The 23,453-nt window shown below is 40.1% G+C and overlaps 1 protein-coding gene and 1 long non-coding RNA gene across 4 annotated transcripts in view; one reads left to right on the top strand and one right to left on the bottom strand.

Annotated features, from left to right (window-relative positions):
* The window catches only part of jag2a (jagged canonical Notch ligand 2a), a 50,570-nt gene that overhangs the window by 21,566 nt on the left and 5,551 nt on the right, over window positions 1-23,453 (top strand). The window contains exons 4-26 of one of the 3 annotated variants that reach the window (XM_052150982.1): window positions 1,225-1,479; window positions 2,962-3,022; window positions 4,485-4,615; window positions 5,591-5,710; window positions 8,149-8,193; window positions 11,427-11,540; window positions 11,704-11,817; window positions 13,004-13,117; window positions 15,002-15,048; window positions 15,258-15,431; window positions 15,546-15,696; window positions 16,828-16,992; window positions 17,457-17,570; window positions 17,806-17,919; window positions 18,005-18,118; window positions 18,203-18,319; window positions 18,530-18,557; window positions 19,033-19,118; window positions 19,212-19,325; window positions 19,577-19,692; window positions 19,970-20,224; window positions 20,462-20,593; window positions 23,136-23,289. In XM_052150982.1, coding sequence (XP_052006942.1) covers window positions 1,225-1,479; window positions 2,962-3,022; window positions 4,485-4,615; window positions 5,591-5,710; window positions 8,149-8,193; window positions 11,427-11,540; window positions 11,704-11,817; window positions 13,004-13,117; window positions 15,002-15,048; window positions 15,258-15,431; window positions 15,546-15,696; window positions 16,828-16,992; window positions 17,457-17,570; window positions 17,806-17,919; window positions 18,005-18,118; window positions 18,203-18,319; window positions 18,530-18,557; window positions 19,033-19,118; window positions 19,212-19,325; window positions 19,577-19,692; window positions 19,970-20,224; window positions 20,462-20,593; window positions 23,136-23,289 — 2,835 coding nt within the window. The remainder of the gene's footprint in view (window positions 1-1,224; window positions 1,480-2,961; window positions 3,023-4,484; window positions 4,616-5,590; window positions 5,711-8,148; window positions 8,194-11,426; window positions 11,541-11,703; window positions 11,818-13,003; window positions 13,118-15,001; window positions 15,049-15,257; window positions 15,432-15,545; window positions 15,697-16,827; window positions 16,993-17,456; window positions 17,571-17,805; window positions 17,920-18,004; window positions 18,119-18,202; window positions 18,320-18,529; window positions 18,558-19,032; window positions 19,119-19,211; window positions 19,326-19,576; window positions 19,693-19,969; window positions 20,225-20,461; window positions 20,594-23,135; window positions 23,290-23,453) is intronic. The other 2 variants (XM_052150983.1, XM_052150984.1) reach the window with 2 other exon arrangements.
* Window positions 520-7,052, bottom strand: LOC127660661 (uncharacterized). Its single transcript, XR_007972666.1, has 3 exons — window positions 6,949-7,052; window positions 4,467-4,602; window positions 520-618 (listed from the first exon to the last, which is right to left on the bottom strand). It is a non-coding gene; the product is annotated as an uncharacterized LOC127660661 (long non-coding RNA).

The raw sequence follows: 23,453 nt of genomic DNA, 5'->3' as shown, positions 1-23,453 counted from the left end.
GTTCCGGGATCAGAAGATGAATCAACAGCATTTGTGGCATAATTTTGATTACCATAAAAAATTATTTCAACTCATCAATTTTCTTTTCTTTCTTTTTTATTTAGTTTTTGAAGCCATTCTTTGTAACCCTTTCCAGCATTATGCTATGATTAAGGATTAAGATTAATGCTGTCCCCTCCCACTGGTAATAAATATGCAAATTGGTCTCTGATCTTGGGTAAGTGATTGGGCCTCTGATGATCTCATCACTTGATTCAGCCACCTTATATTTAGATAAGGATGTTGCTAATTTAATAAGGTGTGAAACCCTAACCCTTGTTTGGAAAGGAGATTTCAGTGTTTCAGCCAGCACTGATTTTAATCAACAGTTTAGATTAGATTTGTATCATTGTTGATGTTGCATTCTCTCCCTCTGTCTCTTTTGCGCTTTAAAGCAGACAAGCTTTCCCAGTCCCCTAGAATGTGACTGTAGTTGTCAGGAAGGTCACTTTGTTTCTCTTCACTTCTCAAGAGGGAGCTTGGGTGTGTGTCTGGTTTTTTTGGGGTGGTGGTGGGGAGGGAGGGGGTACTTCCTGGTCCTTCCTGATTGTATTATTTCCTTACTGGCTCACAAGCAGTCTGAGACAGAGAGAGAGAGAGAGAGAGAGAGAGAGAGAGAGAGAGAGAGAGAGTTCCACTGAAACAGGAACTCTTACACACAAACACTGTAGTTTGCAACAGGTTCTGCTTGAGGACCTATATTTTACATTGGCAATCAAAGGTGACCCAATACAGTACCAAAACTGTACAAAAATAAACAATAATGTTCTTAAAATGTATCACTGAAATATATTAATATGACCTCAACTGCATAGGGACAAAAATATACAAGTGAACTCGTACGTAATGTAGTCTGGGTTGTTTTTTTTGTAGTGTTGTTTGTGTTTTTTCATGATGAGGGCATGTCACGCAACCTACCCATGTTGGCATTTGCTTCATTTGGCTAGCAAGTGGCAGATGATTTTGCGCCAAATTACAATAAAGTTTGATTGGATGCCTTTGGCAACAACAGAAATGAGTATAAATTTTCCCTTAGTTGAATATTGATAAGCCTAATTATTTAGTTTAGTTGTATTTAATTGATTGCATTTAACATTGTTTTCCCCTGCTGATCATCACAACCCATCATTTATGAACCACGGCACTAACAAACCCAAATTAATGTGTCTGTTTCTGCTGTCTTAGGTGATGATCTGTTGATCGAGCTGAGTGTTAACCGTGGGGAAATGAACCCTGGAGAGGAACGACAGATGATTCAGCACAAGGGTCAAACTGCCAGCTTTCAGTACAGTGTGCGTGTGCGCTGTGACAGACATTACTACGGCAACAAGTGCAACAAACAATGTCGCCCTCGCGATGATTACTTTGGACATTACACATGTGATCACCTCGGCAATCAGCAGTGTATGGAGGGCTGGACTGAGCAGGACTGCAAGAAAGGTGTGTGTGTGTGTGTGTGTGTGTGTGTGTGTGTGTGTGTGTGTGTGTACAATGGGCGATTCTAGAGTTTCAATTTCAATCTCAGCCCCCAATGAGACTATTAAATCTTTCCATTAATGTAATGAATTCAACTTTATTGCACAGATAGTGTTTTGTTTTTATCATTCAAGCATCCATCTAATATTCATTCAGAATACTGTTATTTTCTATAATAAACATTTACAATGTTATAAAGAATAACTGTATATAGCAACGTGTTTCATCTGGCTCAATAATGTTATGAGTGTTCATGAGTTTAGTATGCATCTGTGTTTGAGTGGATTTTAGTACATATACCGTGGCCTAAGAAATGGGACACTAAAATTACATTTTGAATGTAATTATGTTAGATATTACAGCATCAGATCAAGTTGCATCTGTGTACTAATGATGCTAGTTGTTTTCTCAGGACTTTCTTCAGCTTTCTGAGCCATTTGTGCAGTTACTTTTGACCAACTGCTCCCAATGTAATTTTTAGTGGCTGTATGAAGTCAATAGCCCTCAAGTTCACAATGATGTCCCACACCTACACTGTAAAATGTGGTAATGTGGAATTACTACCTTAAAGATCTGTTTCTACTATTCTAACCCCTTAAAAATTATTTCCGTTGGTATAACTTAATATAGTCAGATTGATGCAGTCATGATAAATAGTATTTTTGACTTTGATATTGTGTGTGTGGGTGGGTTTGGGTGGTTACGAGGAAATTTTTTAGGTTACAAACTGGTAATTACACAGTTATTATGCTATAAATGTGGTTTGTGAGGACATTTGTATTGTTCCCATAATTCAAATTGCTTAAAAACATACTAAACTATGTTTTTTGGAAAATGTAAAACTGCAGAATGTTTTTTGTGAGGGTTAGATTTAGGGGTAGGGTTAGGGGATATAATCTATAGTTCATACAGTATAAAAATCATTATGTTTATGGAGAGTCCTCATAAGGATAGCTGCACCAATGTGTGTGTGGGCATGTTTATGTGGTTTACCAGGACAATTTTTTAGGTTACAAACTGGTAATTACAAGGGTATTATGCTATAAATGTGGTTTATGAGGACAGTTCTAGTGTCCCCATAATTTAAATGGCTTAAAAAACATATTAAACGATGTTTTATTGAAAATCTAAAAATGCAGAACATTTTTTGTGAGGGTTAGTTTTAGGGGTTGTGTTAGGTTTAGGGGATAGAATCTATAGTTTGTACAGTATAAAAATCATTATGTCTATGTAAAGTCCTCATAATGATAGATTGCCCAACATGCGTGTGTGTGTGTGTGTGTGTGTGTGTGTGTGTGTGTGTGTGCTTGCGTGCGTGCATGTGTGTGTGTGAACGCCCCGTTAGACTTGTCATCTGTCTGTGACTATCACTCATCTGTCACATAGCTAAATGATGGGAGAAAAGAGGACTCTACTAAAGTTCATTCATATTTCTCTGTCTTTCAGCTATCTGTAAGCAAGGCTGCAGTGAGCTGCACGGAAGCTGTGACGCTCCAGGAGAATGTGTGTAAGTCTGCTTGTTGATCTTTCTCCCTCTCTCTCTCTATTCTCAGGTCAAGCATCATAAAGAGATGAATGAGTCCCTTTGTTAGGGTAAAACTGTTTCAACCACACGCCACACACGCATGGACTGCATCTTAAAATAGTTCTGAATGAACTGAGCTGACAACTGACACATAATAATATGAAATTAGCTCTATCACCCTCATGAAGGGAGGTTGGCTATGTTCGGAATGAAATTCTAGCTTACTAAATACTGAAAACTGTGCAGTATGTACTGTATACACTGCCTACTATTATTTTTAAATACAGAATGTCTTAGTATTCTGTGCAAATGGTAAGTTAACATACTGTGCACAGTATACATACCATATACTGCACATAGAAACAAAGCTGTTGACTCCTCATTCAGGAGTGTGTAAGTGCATATTTTGTATTAAAGTGACATTCCCTTTCCCCTGCGGAACCTCAGACATCTTTTTAAAGCATGTGAGGTGGAAATGACCTTTGACCACCAGTCTGTCTGGAATTCATTGCTGTCTAAGATTAGGAAAGAGACCGAGGTCATGACCTTTGTCTGCTACTGGAAATACGTTTTTACACTCCTGTCTCTATGACACCCAAACTCCTTTCCCTCAGAGTTAACAGTGTAGTGTACATGTTAGTTTGTTTTTTGACATTTCCAAAAATGCTAAACTTAGTAAAAAATAAAAATAGCTGAAATATGTAAAAAAATAATAATGATGCATTAATGTTGCTAATATGTGCAGTTGGGATTATTACATTAGCTTATATCTCATGTAAAAGTGGACACCTGTTTTCTATGACTGTCATAATGGAGTTACTAATAAACGTTTAGGAAAGTGTCGGCAAACTTTTTGACATGGAGTGCCATTTGTATTTTCCTTGTTAATGGCTTTAAGGACGACCCCATGTCATCTTATTTAAATCAAATGTTGTTCCGAAAGCAAAAAACTAAAAATAGAAAATGAAAATGTAGGCTGTCATCCGCCCAACTGTGCAGCGTGCAGATTTAATCAAAGTGGATGCGTTTACTTGCACATTTCATTGAAATTAAAGCGCCGCCTGAATTGATCTGCGCTGCCGGCTCGTGATGTGTGAATTGCTTGCACGCTCTGCACACATCTGATGACTATAACAATGTCTTTTCATACTTAAATAGTGTTTAGCTTCCCATACAACTCATAACTACATAAAACACGCTGTGAGATCATGAGGAAGGATTACATCAGAAGGTAGACATCTTCATGCAAGTGCAAGGGACTTCATATAAATAAAATAGCCTACTTCTCTCTTGCTGTTGCTTGTGTTGTGAACTGAAGGTTTAATAGTTATTGTTTTTGCCCAATAAATCTATGCTGCACTCTCATTGGTTAGTGGATAAATTCAGTCCAGAAAGGCCCATGCTGAAATGTCATACACACACTCACAATGTGTTGGTGTTCCAGGTGTAAGTACGGCTGGCAGGGTCCGCTGTGTGACGAGTGTTTGCCGTATCCAGGTTGTGTGCACGGCACCTGTGTGAAACCCTGGACATGTACCTGTGAGACGAACTGGGGAGGACTTCTGTGTGACAAAGGTAGGAAATGCTCACTAACACAAAAATACACAAATGTACCTATATTCACAAAAAGACACACTTGTGCATACAAATGCACACACATATGCAAATACAAAAAAGGAACAGGGTTCTCACAGTTATGAAAACCTGGAAATGTCAGTGAATTTGAATAGGATATTTTGATGATAAAATATAATTATTTCCAGGAAAAGTCATGGAAATTAATAGATCTCAAAGTCACAGCAAAGTGAATATTTCTTTGAAATATCTTATTGGCTACAAATTGATCTGTCAATGCAATCTCCTTCAAATTATTTTTAAAATCCTTATCCAATAATCAAGAATGACTGGAAACAAATACATGTAAATACATTTGTTGGCCAAAAGGTGTGGGAACCCTGAAAGAAATACACCATAAACAACATATCCTTCAAAATATTCTTTAGAAGCCCTTACTCATTTATTTTCAAACTTGTGCCCTCTTCTTCTGTGATTCTTGGTATTATGACCTATAACCCCTCACTTAACTCAAAACTGTTTTTTTAAGATAATAAATTAATGCAGTTAAGGTCTGTTCACTCTCACTCTGGACATTTACTGACATCCACAAACATTTCTGCTCTGAATGGAGTTTTGAGTCATCTTCTCCAGAAAAACCCTGTTGTGTTTTCAATGCTGGATTCTGGTATTTGATGCTGGTGTGCTGGTATCCCTACTGGACTTCTTAACTGGCTTAACCAGCAAGCCTTCCTTGGTCAACTAGCTTCATCAAAAAGAGCATGCTGGTTGACCTATAATATTATCAATATATTTGAAACTAAAAAGCCAAATATTTCTGAGCAATTGTTTTGCTGGGTCTTTGGTGGCTAGTTCAATTCTCACCCTGTCTGCACTTACACTTGCATTATTACATTCTAGAACATCCTGCAGGGTTCCTCTACTATTGTTTCACAGAAATTATGTTAAATAGTTTATTTGTTTGTTTCTCCACAGATCTGAATTATTGTGGGACGCATAAGCCCTGTGTGAACGGAGGCACATGTCTGAATACAGAGCCGGACGAATATTTCTGCTCCTGTCCTGAGGGTTACTCTGGCAAAAACTGTCATATTGGTGAGGAGTAGAGTGGTTTGCTTTTTAACACTTAAACTTTGTCATTTAGTTCTTTAAATTGTGTTTAAAAAGTATGCATGACAAATGTAGGAATGGAAAAAAATAAGAATGTATATACTGCACAGTAATTTGCAGAAGTCGTAGGCATATTAGATGTTTCACAAAAACATTTGTCTTAAGACGATTATTTTAAATCTTCTGCTTAAGGAAATATACATTTTAGATTCCCAAACATTCCTTTTGCAAATGGAATAGAACAGAAGTTGAAAAAGTAGTCTTGCAACAGAATGTATGGCCCCCACAAAGCCCCGATCTCAACATTATTTCATTGAGTCAGTTTGGTAGTACATGAAAAGACAGAAGCAACTGAGGCATCGAATACATAGAAATGTGGCAAGTTCTCCAAGATGCTTGGAACAACCTATCTGCCAACAACCTTGAAAAACTGTGTGCAAGTGTGAATGTGTGCTGTTTTAAAGGCATATGGTGGTCTTACCAAATATTGATTTAGCTTTTTATGTTTATTAAACTTTTTATAAAGTTAAATGAAAAACAAAAATTCTTCATGACATTATTTTTTAAAGGGGCCATGAAATGCTCTTTTTTTATATATATTTATTATGTTCCCTGAGATCCACTTATAATGTTAGTGAAGCTTTTTTGGCATTAAAACAGTCCATTTTTTTAATATACGATAATTTTGTACCCTGTCTCTGGCGCTCTGTCTGAAACGCTCAGTTTTGGCCTAAGCGCCTCCTTAAAACTTCAATGTAAACATCCACTGTTATGATTGGCTAACATGTGCAGCCCCTCGAATAGAGCCATTTTTGAATCAGAATGAACCAGCTCAACACGCATTTGGGTTTACAGATAACGGACATCCAACACATTGCATCCATATATATTAAACTGTTCATCTCAAGCACAACTGTTAATGTCTTCACCAGACATTGCGTCAAAAGCAATAGAAGAACCCATTATAATCAATGCTGTCCACCAGAGAAGTGTCCGTTACAGCACGCCACGGCAACAGTAAACAGGTGTCCCATTCCATTTTGCACTGGCACTACTACTGCCGTTGCCAACGACACAAAGAAACGTTTTAGAAAGTTTGTGTCAACGCGACCCATGTAGACAGCCTCAAGCCGCCGCATCAATGGACACGCCCAGTGTAGACAGCATGAACTATTAAACAACCATGACATTTGAAATATTAATGAATGTAACTGTTTACTTACATTTTGATTGGGTCTACTAGCGATTGCCCCATATCCATCAGTTACAATTCCTTGGCAAAGCTTGACTTGTTTTATGACTGCTCCACAAGACGCACAGTTTCCAGTAACATACTGCACTGAGGTGCACCAGAAACAACTCAATACAGTCAAAGACGTCCATCTAATGTGTGTTTACATACACCAGTAATTTAAAATAGCACTGATGGGCAAAAGAACAGTTGTTGAGCTGTTTAAGCAGCTAAACAAAAAGTGACAGCTGCTGATGAAACCTCATCACTCTGCTTAAATGTAATATATAATTTACCATCTATAAATGTCATTAATGTTAACAAAGTATACATCTTTTCAAAGGTCTAAGGGTTCAACATTGATATCCGATCTCTGTTTCACGATAGCAATGCTCCAGAAACAGCAATTTTGTTATTTGGCCAGGTGTACAAATGAAAACGTCTAGATTATGTATGTAACCTCTGTTCCCTGATGGAGGGAATGAGACGTTGTGTCGAAGAAACAACACTAGTCAATTCAAGTCAAGTCAATTTTATTTGTATAGCGCCTTTCACAACACACATCGTTTCAAAGCAGCTTTACAGAATATCAGCATTAACAGACGATAAAACTGTTATGTCTGTAAAGTCGATTAATCATCATTGTGTAATTTAGATAAAATACGATTTTTAATAGTGTTTAAAAATAATTAAATGATAATTGTATTAATAACCCCAGTGAGCGAGCTGTAGGCGACTACTAGTGGTCTCTCTTGAGCACCGAATATGCCTCTGATCTATGAAAAAATGAGAATTAGGCAGACAGTATTTGCATACCCCGCCCCCGGACATACGGGTATAAAAGCAGGGAAATGCGTCGAGTTCATTCAGGATTTTCCTGAGGAGCCGGAAATGGTCCGGCCACCACAGTGGCTCGGCTCAGCGACTTGGGCTTGAGGACACAACGTCTCGTTCCCTCCAAAGGCGACCAGTTGTGTCAGGCTGCACGTACCCTTCCCCAATGCCTCATAAAATTCGTCGGAATCCTTCTGGTTACCCTAAACAGGGGAACAAGGTGATGCTTGTCAACCTGGGAACAGGCCGAGCCTAGCCGGGCTTCTTTTCTCTATATGTTTCTCAGATAGAGCCAAATGGCTATTGACCTTACATGCATCGTGGGAAGGGGGTCTTACCCAGTTTCCTATTCTTTCAGGGGGAAAAGACACTGTGGAGACCACACCTGCCCAGGGACGTGGAGGTAAAAGTAGCGAAATACATCACATGGGACACTCGGGTCACAAAATGGCACGGTGGTAGATCCAGCCTCAAGGAGGGGGGAGTTGCTACAGCATGGCGACCGGAGGGCAGCCGGAACTGCCTAAGGGAGATGCGGGTCCACTCGTAAAGGGACCGTACCGCGGAACATACACATAGGAGGAGTCCACGCAGGAGTCCCGACCTGTGGAGCACCTATTCCAGTACAGGGTAGATTTGAGTACCCGCAGTGGATTGGGTTGGCGAATTCCTCCACTGAATTGCGGACCCATAGGGCTAGGGAGGAGTTATCCAGGGATCCGAATGTACGGGATCTCCTGGGAGAGAAAGCGCACAGTTTTACCTCTGCCGAGGGAAAGGGTGCAAGCAATCCACCCGGCCAGACCGTCAGCGTGTTACCAAGTTCTACCGGCTCGGACCTGAGAAAACACGGGACGATACTGACTCAACCCTGAGATTGTAAAATCTCACAAAGGTATTAGGTGTTGCCCAACCCGCTGCTCTACATATGTCTGCCAGGGAGGTGCCTCTGGCCAGTGCCCATGAGGACGCAACACTCCTTCAGAGTGTGCTTTGACTCGCAAGGGGAGGGGGGTCTGCCTCCTCCCTGGGCAGCGCTTGCAGGTTCACTGTCTGGTCTCTGAAGGGCATGGTAGGAACCTTGGGCACGTAGCCCGGTGTGTCTGCCGGACCAAACTCCAGGCAAGTGTCGCTGACAGAGAATGCTTGCAGGTCCCCAACCCTCTTGATTGAGGTGAGCGTGATCAGCAGGGCAGTTTTTAGAGAGAGGGCACTGAGTCCAACTGATTCCAGCGGTTCGAAGGGGGGTCTTTGAAGGCCCGTGAGGACCACTAAGAGATCCCAGGAGGGGAACAGGCTTGGCCGGGAAGGATTTAACCTCCGGGCGCCTCTTAGGAACCTGATGATTAAGTCATGCTTGCCCAAAGACTTGCCGTCTATTGCGTCGTGGTGGGCCGCGATAGCAGCAACATACACTTTCAAGGTGTAAGTGGACAGCCTCTCCTGCAGGAATAAGAGCACTGACCTAACTGTGCACCTCTGTGGGTCTTCAGCCCAGGAAGAACACCAATTTGCAAACAAGCACCACTTCAGGGCGTAAAGTTGCCTGGTAGAGGGAGCTCTGGCTTGGCTGATTGTGTCTACGACGGCTGGTGGTAGACCAGCTAGATCTTCCGGGTCCCGTCCAGGGGCCAGACGTGGAGGTTCCAGAGGTCTGGGTGTGGATGCCAGAGCTGCCCCGTCCCTGAGAAAGAAGGTCTTTCCTCAGGGGAATTCGCCAGGGAGGGGTTGTCGTGAGGAGTATGAGGTCTGAGAACCAGGCCCGGGTGGGCCAGTAGGGAGCCACTAGGGTGACATGTTCCTTGTCCTCCCTGACCTTGCACAGCACCTCTGCAAGAAGGCTCACTGGGGGAAATGCGTACTTGCGCAGCCCCGAGGGCCAGCTGTGTGCCAGCGCGTCTGCCCCGAGGGGAGCCTCTGTTCGGGAATACCAGAGCGGGCAGTGGGAGGTCTCTCCGGAGGCAAACAGGTCTTCCTGGGCCTTGCCGAATCGTTCCCAAATCAGCTGGACCGACTGGGGGTGAAGCCTCCACTCTCCACCGGGCCAGCGTTGTCGTGTCAGCGCCGGGGAGGTGGGTGGTTTGAGGGGATTTACCCGGCGAATGGAGCCCATCATTATCCCCAAATCGCCTTCATCGCCCGTGGCGCCTGCCCCAATCCCGTAGGAAGGAGGCGACTGGCCTTTTTTCATAGATCAGAGACATATTCGGTGCTCAAGACACACCGTCGAAGTGAGCGACAGACAGGGAACATGCAATGTCAAAGCGGGCCTTTATACATTTGTTATGAAAATGCGATCGCCAGATGAATCCAGTTCGCCACACTTGGGTCAATTGTTCATGTCAAGTGTTCATTGAAAAACATCCTATAGCACTTTTTGTCCATAAAAGTGATAAATCTGAGAAATATTTATATATTCTCCATTGTTTGAGATCTCGCCTGAAAGAATTACCCTTTGTCATCGTTCTTCAACAAATTATGCAATCTGAGCAGCATTCATGTTGTATACTGTATATTATCTTATATATTAGAGTCCCGTAAACAAAACGAGCCTGTCTCCAAAGTCTATTTTTAAAAACGGGGCGTAGTTTTATTCATAATAGCCAAGCAGTGCAGTCAGATTTTGTGTCGTCTTGAAAGGCGGAGCCTTAATTTTACTCTGTACGCTTCCAGCAATTTCACAGAGAAAAAAGCGTGCAGGAACATAACTCCTTTAAGCTTGTGGCTTTGAGAACATCGTATTTCTGGATTTTCTTGGTACTTTTTTTTTGTTTTTTTAGATTATAAAAACATGTTCAGCACAAAATATTTCCATTACTATAAAGGGAGCATCTCAGCTTCTCTAACTTAAAAAAAATAACAACATATATTAATTCTGAAACTTGGGAAATAAAGCCCAAAGTGTCTTCTTTCAAAAGATACAACAACTGTGTATATACTCCAAAGAGTCCAGTAAATACAACCATTTAAGTTCAGGTTTGTCATTTTCATGGTTTGTGCTCAAAAAGGGGGAGCGTATCAACAAGTTAAAAGCATGCTAGAGACATGACAACAGTCAAAGACGTCTGTGTAGGGCATGCTTGTGTACAAATAGTCAAGATGGGTCCCATTTGGCATTCAGGAGTAGTGAGGCCACAGTAGGCCTTTTTTCCTTCTCTCCGTCTCTCTGTTTACGAAGTGAGCACCAATGGGCTGGGCCATGGGAGGGATGATTTTAAGCAGGTGTTGATGTTGTTGCTGTTGAGGTAGTCATGAATTAATGGATAGCCGTTGTGACTTCACTTATATATGGATGTAGAGAATGAGGCATTTTGGCAGTTTGGTTTTAAATAAATGCTTTTATTGCATTGGGGATTAAGTTATGAGTTCTAAATTTACAGTATGTTTTTATATGAGAAATACCTCTTATATGCCAAAATATCAAGTAAAATTGGATTCCTCATGACATGACACCTTTAAAACATCCTCATTATACAACATTTTTACAACTGCCTAAAACGTTTACACAGTACTGTACATGAGGAATGTAGGTAATGGCAATCTGCAGTTAATGCAATGACCATATTTATATTTGCTTTTACCAAGGTATATCAAAACATCTTATTTTTTGTATGTATATGTGTGTGCATCTTACAGCCGAGCATGCATGCATGTCAAACCCATGTGCGAATGGCGGGACTTGTCATGAGCTGGGATCAGGGTTTGAGTGTCAGTGTCCCCCTGGCTGGGATGGCCCAACCTGTGCTAAAGGTCAGAGGTCATATACTTTTCATCCCAATTTCCTTCATGTGAAGCAGACTGTACTCTCAATTTAAATATTTTAATATCATGTATACTGTATTTATTTACATTTTGTATGGGACTATGTTTATGTTCATGGTTTACCACTCTTTGGTATTTGTGTGTATTTCAGACAAAGACGAGTGTGCGTCTAACCCGTGCGCTCATGGGGGAACCTGCTTTGATCTTGAGAACGGTTTTGATTGCTTATGTCTCCCACAATGGACCGGCAAGACCTGTAAGATAGGTGAGCCCTAATGTGTGTGTTTAAGTGTTGAATTCATCTGACTTATTTTATACTCAAATCTATGAATAACTGAATCAAACCATGTCAAAATAGCATGGGGCTGTTTTGGCAGTTGTCCGAGTGTGCAGATTGCTTGTTTAATTTAATGAAGCGTGTAACATGATTGTTGTGTTTACCATTTTTGTGAGAGCATGAGAGGTGGTATGCCTGTAACTACAGTAGGTATAAATGTTTGTTGTGTATGCTTGTATGTTTATTTAACCTGGGTTTTGGGTATGTGCGTGTCTGTGATATGAAATTTCAGGCTTTGTGGTCACGGCAGATAGCTGAATATTATCTGCAACCTGACCCAGGTGATTTAAGTAAAGCTAAATATATCAACGAGCCTGGCAACTGCCAAGACAGGGGCTAAATTTATCTTTTTGGGGGACTATAGTAGAGTGACCATGGGGTGGAGAAAGAAGCTTAAGAGGGGTATTTTACACTACACTGTTGGTGCAGCCTGTGAGAGGAAATGCTGTATAATCTGTAAACAAGCAATGTGGAATTGTAGCTGTGGTGTTATGTTTGGGGAGCAGGTCAGGTTGCCCAGATAGGTCTCTGGTCTCAGGTGTGGGGCAAGCAGTGTTACCTGTGCAGGACGAAATCAGATTTCAACCAGGACAGAACGCCGGTCCTATATAGCTAAAGCGTCATACTCAACTGTCATTTATCCAGACAAGAAACACAGTAAACATATACAAGCTACTTTACTGTATATACACCTACAGATAATCATATAAATGACTCCTTTCACACACTAAAAATATGACACTATGTAGTACACACAGTTGCTAAAATGAGGATGCTGTGAGTAAAGTTGTAAGACATTAAGATAACATGGTCTTTTATTTGGATATTCACTGTGTAGAAAAAACAGCTTAAACCAGTCTAAGCTTATTTGCTGGTCTCCCAGTATGAGGTTTGTGAAGGTGTTATTTAGTTTAGGCTGTTTTCGAGAAGTGATACACACAGGGGAGTTTGAAGCTGTTGTTGGTAGGATAGAGGATGTGTATATTCCAAATCTAGTGCATCAAGGAAAATGGAGTTTGCTTATGTTGTTCCACATGAATGAGATCATGTGCTTGGTGGCGGGGCTTGATTCTACATTCTCTCTTACTCCCCTCATCCTCCCCTTCTCTCACAGATGTGAATGAGTGTACGAGAAGACCTTGTCTAAATGCTTACGCTTGTAAAAATCTAATTGGTGGATATCATTGCAACTGCTACCCAGGCTGGGCGGGACCGAACTGTAACATCAGTCAGTATACAAACATTAGTCTCTATCCCTCATTTTCGCCCCATCTTTTTCTGCAGAACAACATACTTTTGTTATTTTCCTCTTCTCTGGCATTAACGTTGATTAAAGCTGCTTTGTTTTTTACACACATTCCACATTAAAGGACTGTTCCGGGTTCAATACAAGTTAAGCTCAATCGACATAATTTGTGGCATATTGCTGATTACCATAAGAAATTGCTTTGACTCGTCCCTCCTTTTGTAAAAAAGGCAAAGATTTAGGTTATAGTGAGGCACTCACAATGGAAATGAAGGGGGCCAATATTTGGAAGGTTTTAAGGCAGATACGTGAAGCTTATAGTTTTTATAAAAGCACTTGCATTAATTCTTCTGTTAAAACTCATGTATTATTTGAGCTGTAAAGTTGTTTAAATTGTAATTTTTACAGTCTTTTGTATTTTTTCAATTAACAATTTTATTGATTCATAAATATATAACAAAATAAAAAAAACACAACATATATACACTGAATCGACATTTAACATTTACCCCCCACCCCTCCCCATACCCCTCCTTCCTCCAATCCCCTACAGTCGATTTATGGTATGTTGACATTACATCATCATGGCATTGAAGTTTTAAAATTGGATATAACTACACAGAAAATGTTAGTAAGTGATTTTATCACACTAAAATAATGTTAACACGCATATTTTTTGTCTTGTACTGTACTTTTGAAATGGTATTTTCATGTTTACAGATTTTAATTTTTTTAAGAAAAGGAGGAGCAAGTTAAAATGTATTTTTGTTGTAATCAATATTATGTCACAAATGCTGTCGACTGAGCTTAATTTGTATTGAACCCAGAATATTCCTTTAACGCACCAAGTTGCTATGTTGCTTAGCAGCCAAAAACAGCCAACAGTTAGAATAATAAACTATTTTATTTGGCGGAAGAAGTGTTTATTCTGATTATTATTCTTAATAAACTATTCAATAAACATTGTTTTCTGGGGGCCTGGGTAGCTCAGTGAGTATTGATGCTGACTACCACCCCTTGAGAAACAAGTTCGAATCCAGGGTGTGCTGAGTGACTCAGCACATAACCTCCTCATGATCGTGATTAGTGGTTCTCACTCTCAGTGGGGTGCATGGTATGTTGTGCATGGATCGCGGAGAGTAGCATGAGCCTCCACATCAGTCTCCGCGGTGCACAACAAGCCATGTGATAAGATGCGTGGATTGACGGTCTCAGACGTGGAGGCAACTGAGGCTTGTCCTCCACCTCGCGGATTGAGGTGAGTAACCATGCCACCATGAGAAGCAGTGTGAATTGGTTATTCCAAATTGGGAGAAAAGGGGAAAAGAATTTAATAAAATAAAAACATTCTTTTCTTTTATGATATTCCAGTTACCATGTTTTACAAAAGCAGTAAGCCTTGAAAGATGTGCTTTACTTTTGTTGCTTATTGCCTTATAAAATACAAAAGAATAAATGAAAAGGTTAAGCAGGTTGCTTCATCTAGCAGGCTACTACTAGTATGAAAACAGCAAGGGCATTCAAGCAATAGCTGATTTTATTATGACATCTTTGCAAATGCACAGGTAATCCTTGGGGTTCAAGTGATACTGTGTAAACAATTTTGGGTTGTACCCCTTGGCTATTTTGAATGATAGGGCCATTAGCAAGATGTAATTTCACTCAGGTCTCTCTAATTTTCACTTATATCAAGATTTCTCCTGCTGTAGTAACTGTGCATGTGTTCTGTTATGGGTCGATCCTTGTGCCTGCTTGTGCATGACTAACAGATTTAAGCTATTTAATCTCTTGGTTTCTGCTCTTCTGTTTTGTTTACACATTTTCGACCAAAATGTTGTGCTGATTGTACTCATGATTATTTTATAGATGTCAACAGCTGTTATGGTCAGTGTCAGAATGGAGGAACCTGTCAGGTGGGTTATTACATTTTAATTTGATTTCTCTGGACAACTTTAATCAACTTTAAAGTACAATTACTTTGTAAACTGCTGTGATTGATGTTGCTTTTGATCTAGATATTCCTAAGAAGGTGGTAATTAAAACTCCCTAACATTTACAAGTTGGCTTCTGTCTCTGCCATACACCCCTATGAATCATCTCCACCCCTGTGTGTTTCTGTTAGGATGTTCGTCATGGTTATGAGTGCCATTGCCAGCCGGGGTTCGTGGGAAGACACTGCGAGGTGCAGCAGAGCAGGTGTGCAAGCGCCACATGCCAAAATGGTGGACGCTGCCGTTCACTAACTATGGGCTATGAGTGTGAGTGCCTGTACGGATACACCGGAACTAACTGTGAGGTGAGGTGAATAACCATATACGTACATACACACAACTTTTCCGCCCTGTCTTTGTTTTGTTTTTTCAATCACTCTCACTCATTTTTATCTCTCTTTCTCTCAATCTCGCTGCAGGTACAGGTGGATCCATGCATTCTAAACCCGTGTCAGAATAAAGCTCAGTGTCACTCTCTGCAGGGAGATTTTTACTGTGCCTGTGATGATGAATACGAAGGAAAGACATGCAGTCAGCTTCGAGACCACTGCAAGACCAGCACCTGCCAAGGTAGACAAATTACCTAATTAAAAGCCTAATATAATTCATGACATTAACTCTTTATGCACCACCACATTTGATTTTTCCCCTTATATTTTCATTGTAAGTCCACTTATAATGTTAGTCTAGGCTTTTTCCATCACAATCAGTCCTAATTTTATTATACTTAACCATCTTCCACTTTCTCTCTCTGACCCTCGATTAAAGGGTTAAATTTAAGTTAGCTCAATAGCATTTGTATATATAAAGTAATTATATATACAACACAAATAATTTAGACCCAGCCCTCGTTTATTAAAAGAAAAAAAAACAGTTACAGTAAGGGTCTTATAGTGGAAGTGAATGGTAGCAGTGCATAAGCATGAAAATACACATAGTTTCAAAAGTATAGCCACAAGACATATATATTATACATGTTAATATGATTTTTGTGTGATAAAATTGCTTACTAACCTTATCAGTGGAAGTTATCCAATTCCGTGATTACAGGGTTGTGTTGTCAAGTTGTAATATTGGATATAAATGTACACAGAAAAGGTTAGTTAGCGATTTTGTCACACAAAAATCATGTTAACGTGTGTAATGTTAAAGTCTTGTGGCTATACTTTTAAAACTATGTGTATTTTAGCGTTTATGTGCTGGCCCCATTGTAAGTGCATTACTGAAACCTAGTTTTTTTTTTTCAAAATCATTTTTAGTGGAAATGAACATTATGCCGTAAATGCTGAAATCTTGTACTGAAACTGCAACAATCCTTTAAACAGACTGTTTTGGCTACTGTATCTTTAAAACTTCTATATGTATATGTCATCATTTATGAAAGGCTACACTATTGGCCTGTCAATTTTATGCGATGTAATCCACACTCGTTCACCAGGTTGGGTTACATTGCAGAATATGTAATATTTTGTTAAGATATACTAAATGTAGGTGGTCATATGTGCTTATAGTTCTGAAAATATAACCTTGATTTGGTCTGAGTGACTGCATTTTGCTGCTTAGTTTTAATAAATGGTTCAGGCGAGCTTTGCCTTGTGAACAATGAGTATGTCTTTATATTTAAATAATATTTCCCCTTTAAGATCATGATATCAAACACAAACATGAATCATTTTAGTTTTGTGTTCTGTTTCTCATTAGTGATTGACAGCTGTACTATTGCCGTGACAACCAATGGCACAGCAAAAGCAGTTAGGCACATCTTATCCAATGTGTGTGGTCCTCACGGGCGCTGCATCAGCCAATCAGGCAGTAACTTCACTTGTACCTGCCAACCAGGGTTCACTGGGACATACTGTCATGAGAGTGAGTAACAGGCACGCACGCACGCACACACACACACACACACACACACACACACACACACACACACACACACACACACTCACTCTCTCTCTCACACACACACACACACACACACACACACACACACACACGTTTATTCATCTAAATGGGGACACACCATAGACTTGTATTGTTTTTATATAAAGCTAATTATAATTACTATAAAGTAACCCAAACCTAACTCTAAAAATTTATTTTTGCATTATTTGAATTTTTAAAATAATTATTTAATTTATGTATGTGTTTACAAATGAGGACGTCCCAAAATGTCCCCAAAGGGAGGTTTTGTCTGATTTTGCTCACTTTTGGGTACAAAAGTGTAAGTACACATACACACACACACAGACACACTCAGAACAAAGAAAATAGCCAGTGTGTACACACAGAGCTTCTAATTAATGTATCTGTGTGTCGTTTTCTCTCAGATATAAATGACTGTGTGTCATCTCCGTGTCACAATGGAGGAACCTGCATTGACGACATCAGCTCCTTCCGCTGTGTCTGTCCTGATGGCTTTGATGGACAACTCTGTGACCTGGGTAAAATATATGCTCTATTTGCTCTTAAAGGGTTAGTTCACCCAAAAACGAAAGTTCTGTCATCATTTACGCACCCTCATGTTGCTGTAAACCCGTATGATCTTCTTTCTCTGATAATGTTAGGAACTTATGGCCTTTAATCACAATTGAATTTAGGGAAATGAAAGGGAATTGGGACTGAGGCTACTCTACTTCACCCCTGAGACTTATCAACTTATCTTTTTTCTTTTTTAAGAGGTGAATGAGTGTAGTGATGAGCCTTGTCTAAATGGAGGTAATTGTATCGATCTGCTGAATGATTTCTACTGTCGCTGCACAGACAACTGGAAGGGAAAGACGTGTAACTCACGTGAGTGAATGTCTGTTTATGTGAGCACATAAATCCTCATGTTTTAACATCTTAGACATCTAACTGCATGCGTTCATTGTTACAGGAGACAATCAGTGTGATCCCAATACATGTGCTAACGGGGGAACATGCTACGATCATGGAGACTCATTCCGCTGTGTGTGCCCATCCGGATGGGGTGGAAGTACCTGCAACACAGGTGAGATGGAGCCATTTCGGTTTATTACCAATGATGAGCTTATTCAGTCGCTCTCCTTTTCTTACATATTCTCTCTTTCCCTAGCGATGAACAACACATGTGAATCTGGGCCGTGTCTGAATGGTGGAACTTGTGTTGGAGGAGGCGGAGCCTTCACATGCATCTGCAAGGATGGATGGGAGGGGCCTACCTGTGCTCAGAGTAAGACCACACCCAATTATCTGTTGCCCCAACTTTTAAAAATATCTGTTAACCAAAACGTGTGGAGATAGAACTGTAATTTGCTTACATGTATATTCCTGTGATTAGGCTTCATGTGTGTTGGCAGGCTGTGATTTGCCCTGACTGGTCTGGTTTTTATGTCCACTGGTAGTTCTGCTCTCATGAGATCTGTTTTCTTTCTGTTTTCAGATGTTGATGACTGCAACCCTCATCCCTGGTAAGTGATGCAAGCAAAGTCTACACTTATAAACAAAACAAAACAGGGACTAAAAGCTAAATGTTTTTCATTTTGTTTCGTTCTGAGCAAAAATAAAATTTTCACTCTGGAACAATTGAAAATCATTTTTTTCCACTTTTCGGTTGTTAGGCTAAAAAAAATTCATTTTCTTTTTTCGTTCCTTTAACTATTTTTAGTCCCTGAAACAAAACCAAAACCAAAACAATGCATTGTGTTCTTTGTAAGGACATGTACACATTGCAGCTAAAAACAACTCACAGTTAGAGGTACTGTGTCATTCTGGTCTACAGCACAAATGGTGTGGGATGAGCTATAATAATAAGTGTCGATACCGAACTACCTGCACCATTAACGAACCAGGGCACCTGTGGCATTTTTTGTCTTTGTCTGCTTGTGAATTCATATTAAATATGTATTACCCAGATGCTATCTCACTGTCACTCTCTTTCTGTAGTTATAATGGAGGACTATGTGTGGATGGGGTGAACTGGTTTCGCTGTGAATGTGCTCCTGGATATGCTGGGCCTGATTGCCGCATAAGTGAGTAAAGAAAAACATGGTCTTATCTGTGAATATGATATAACAGTGGCTAATAATGTTGATTATATGAATATTGATCTCAATATCTCTCAGATATAGATGAGTGTCAGTCCTCTCCCTGTTCATATGGAGCCACATGTGTGGATGAGATTAATGGATATCGTTGTCTGTGCCCTGTTGGTCGAGCTGGACCACGCTGCCAGGAGTGTGAGTTACCACAAATCCTTTCTTATTCAAGTACTGTTTGCATTATGCAAAAAATATTTCAAAAACTGATATTGTCTGAACACACCTTAACAAAATTGGATTGCTGTGCTAAATTGCTTGTTTTATTAGCACACCAAACTCATCTTATGAGGACCGTAGGAATTAGATCAGAAGCAACTTTCATTAAGGTGTGATCAGTATCTGATCTCTCATTCTTTCTCCTTGTATCTCTCATCACTCTTTATCTTTAGTTATCGGAGTCGGGAGGGCATGTGATCGCTCAGGGTTGCAGGTTCATCATGGTGATCGTTGGGAGGATGGGTGCAACAGCTGTCAGTGTATGAACGGAAACATCCTGTGCACTAAAGTGAGTTCCTATAATCTGCCTCACTCTGCACTATTACTGTGGTGCAACATGAGTCATCAATATTTTTGGTCCGCTTTTCAAAAAGATGACTTCAAAGCTAATAGATATGACCTAAAAGCCACAAAACTCCATTTGATTTTAACAAGTTTGTATATATGCCACCAATGAGTTTAAAATTGCAAGTTTAAAAATGCATTAATGAAATAAACTCAAATGTAATTACATTTTTTAAGTTAAAATTTTCAAGTTTAATTCTTTTATCTCCTGCCCACTTCAGGTGCGTTGTGGTCCTCAGCCCTGCCTGTTGCAGTCAGGCTTTGGTGAGTCACAGCACCCCCTGTGTCCACTAGAGCAGGAGTGTTTAGAGCATAATTTCCTGTCTTGCCTCCGTCCCCCCTGCCATCAGCTGGGGATATGCTCCACTTCTGAACATCCACAACCAGTCAGCACTCAATGCCTTCCCAACAACGCCTACATAGATGACAACTGTGCTCGTGTTACGCTTGTATTTGACTCTGATAGTGTTCCGCAGGTGAGAATTAGACACAGGTCCATTTTGTAAAAGGTGAAATATGCATTACAAAGTAAATATAAAAGCTTGTTATGGTCCATTAAAGTGGATACTATTGTCCTTTATCTCAGATAAAGATGATTTTTCACTCAAAACTCAAGCTATTTGTGTGTGTGTGTGTGTGTGTGTGTGTGTGTGTGTGTGTGTGTGTGTGTGTGTGTGTGTGTGTGTGTGTGTGTGTGTGTGTGTGTTAAAAAGGGGACAACTGCTGAAGGTGTTTGCACAGAGTTAACGTATCTGCCAATCACACAAATCCTGGCCAAAGACCAAACCCTTTACATTCTTTGTGACCAATCACCTTCCAGCCACAATGCAGTGGAGGTTGCTATGGTAAGCTCACTTTCTTCAGTCATTAGTTGTTAATTCTGCAAAATGACTTCATCTGCTGTAAACAAACCTTGTCTGCCTTGGTATTCATTTTCAACCTCTGAGCCAAGAGAACATATGTCTTGACACATAACATAAAACCACAGGACATTAAGGCTTTAATGATAAAATGTAAATTTTCATTGACAAAAAGTTTGTCACTTTCAAGGAGCTGCATTGTTTGAAAAAGAAGTGTGTGAAATCACCCCACAATTTTGCCAACATAGTTGTGAGATTTTTGTAAACCCAAGAGCCCTAGATATTCTCTACAACATTGATGCAAATTGCAAAATTATTTTGATATGGAACAACCAAGAATCTGCCAGCATTGACCTGAGTTACAGTAGCTTTACATAAACAAGCAGTGAATGCACACACTTCTATCCTTATAAGAAAAGATAGTTTTTTATATTGTTTATGTTTTAAATGTATTAATGACACTCAAATGAAACTCAAGTTGAATTCAAGTTTACCACCAATCTTTTCATCTAAAGTCTAGTGTAAGAAATATGTTGTATACATTAACTGTATAACAGCGTGTATCAGAATACTTAAATTGACACTTTTCCTGATACCATCACATCTGTTTTCACTTACTTTTGAGTGTTTACTTCTCTCTTTGTATCTTCTCTCCAATAAAACTTTCCCTACTTTTCTTCCAGTTTGCACCCCTTAAAAAAGTTCACTTTAATTCAGTCAAATGGTTTTAAATGGCTTCCAGAGCGCTTATAAAACATGACTTTCTCTTATCCCTTTGTGAAACTAAGACTTTCTTTCTTTCTTTCTTTCTTTCTTTCCCATTGTGAAACTGAGACTTTCTTTCTTTCTTTCATTCCCTTTGTCAAACTGAAACTCTTTCTTTATTTTCTCTAGAAATCAGATTCTTGGAGAAAGTCCTGGGGCCTGATGTATAAATGTTGAGTACACACAAAATGGGAATTGAAATGTGTCTAAGCAATTTCCAATGAACACATCGTGATTTATAAAAGATAAACTTGCTGTAAATGTGTGTGCACCGTTCGGACACTCTTGATTCTGCATACGCCCTCTTTTACTGGTGTTTGTGAATTGGCAACTCCAGCTGGACAGTACCTATAAGTCAAGCACTTCTGGCCACATTTAGTAGTTGAACAGATCATTGGAGAGACATGTCTCATCAGAAACAGTATTGTACATAAAATGCGCATCAAATGTGCTGCCTTCTCCACTTCATCCCAACCTTCATCGCAATAAAAACCCTGTCCTAGTCTAATAAATATATTCTTTGTAAACAAGTTCATATTTTAATAAATTATGTTTCTTCATGGTGCAGCATTTAACCTTTGGGCACATGTGATGTAATCACGTGTCTGGATGGTGAAATGCATATCGTAAGTGTATGCAGATGAGGATATGCATAGTAAAAATAGGTGTTGTACACTCCATATATGGTTATTTTGGGGAGGAGACGGGGTTGGGAATGAATCATGTGCATGTACGCACAATCGTCCGGTAGCTGAGATAAATTGGCATGCCCAATTCCCAATGTGCTTTTAAGTTCTCGTGGTCTCGTAGTGATTCGCCTCAATCCGGGTGGCTGAGGATGAATCCCAGCAGCCTCCATGTCTGAGACCGTCAACCCACGCATCTTATCATGTGGCTTGTTGAGTGCGTTGCCGCGGAGACATAGCGCATGTGGACGCTTCACGCCATCCACCACGGCATCCACTCCCAACTCACCACGCGCCCCACCAAGAACAAACCACATTATAGTGACCACGAGGAGGTTACCCCATGTGACTCTATACCCTCTGCAAGCGGGCCAATTTGGATGCTTAGGAGACCTGGCTGGAGCCACTCAGCACGCCCTAGGATTCAAACTTGCAAACTTCAGGGGTGGTAGTCAGCATCAATACTTGCTGAGCTACCCAGGCCCCCATAGCTGGGATTTATTAAGGGATCAATGCGTAGTTTCTAGCGTACGTACAGTTTATAAATCTGAATTATTTCGTACATATGCAAATTCTGACTTTTGTGCTTACATACACTTTTAGGAAGAAATCTAAGCAGAATTGTATCCATGAGGCCCCTGGTCTTCTACTTTAAGCCCATATTGGCTAGAATCTTATTTCTACTCTTTCTGTGATGTTGTAATGCTGCAATGATTTATGTTGTAACATTGAGAGTTTTCCGGAAAAGGAGCGGTAACTTTTATGGTCTGAGCCCTACTAAGACTTTAATTTGTGCTGATGTTCTAAGTATTGGGACATCTTCCATGGAATCCTGTGTGGTTATACTCTGACAATTACCTCATAAAAATTACATGTGGCTGATCGTGAAATGTAAAGGAAAGGTGAATAACTTTCACATTCAGGTCTAACACATCTCTGATCTAGCAATTCTATTTTCTTTTTCACCTCTTCATTCCTTTCATCCATTCTACACTCTATCGTTACAATATGTCACCATCTTTCTATGCCTCGCCCCTTCTCTGTTCTCTGACTTTTCTGTTCTTTTTTATTCACAGTCATATGAGCAAAACAGCTTTGTGGAGGGACGTGCTCAGATACAGGATGTGGTCCGTTCCATCATTGATGTTCTGACCAAACGTCACAACAGCACATTACTATTGGCTGTGAGAGAGGTCAGAGTTGACACTCAGGACCTGCGACCCTCAGTTGGTGAGTGGGATGTTTCTATCTCCCTTTTTTGGACATCTCTTGAACATGATGACCCTTCTCTTTTCAACTGCTTACCGAAAAAAGAGCCAACTCTGCAAACTGTGTTCCAGACAGATGCTTCCAGTATAGATAGCTTCTACATTCATAATGGTGTCATGCTGCAT

The sequence above is a fragment of the Xyrauchen texanus genome, chromosome 20 (assembly GCF_025860055.1).
Source record: "Xyrauchen texanus isolate HMW12.3.18 chromosome 20, RBS_HiC_50CHRs, whole genome shotgun sequence".
Classification (NCBI taxonomy): Eukaryota; Metazoa; Chordata; class Actinopteri; order Cypriniformes; family Catostomidae; genus Xyrauchen; species Xyrauchen texanus.
This window is presented reverse-complemented; position numbering and strand designations above follow the sequence as displayed.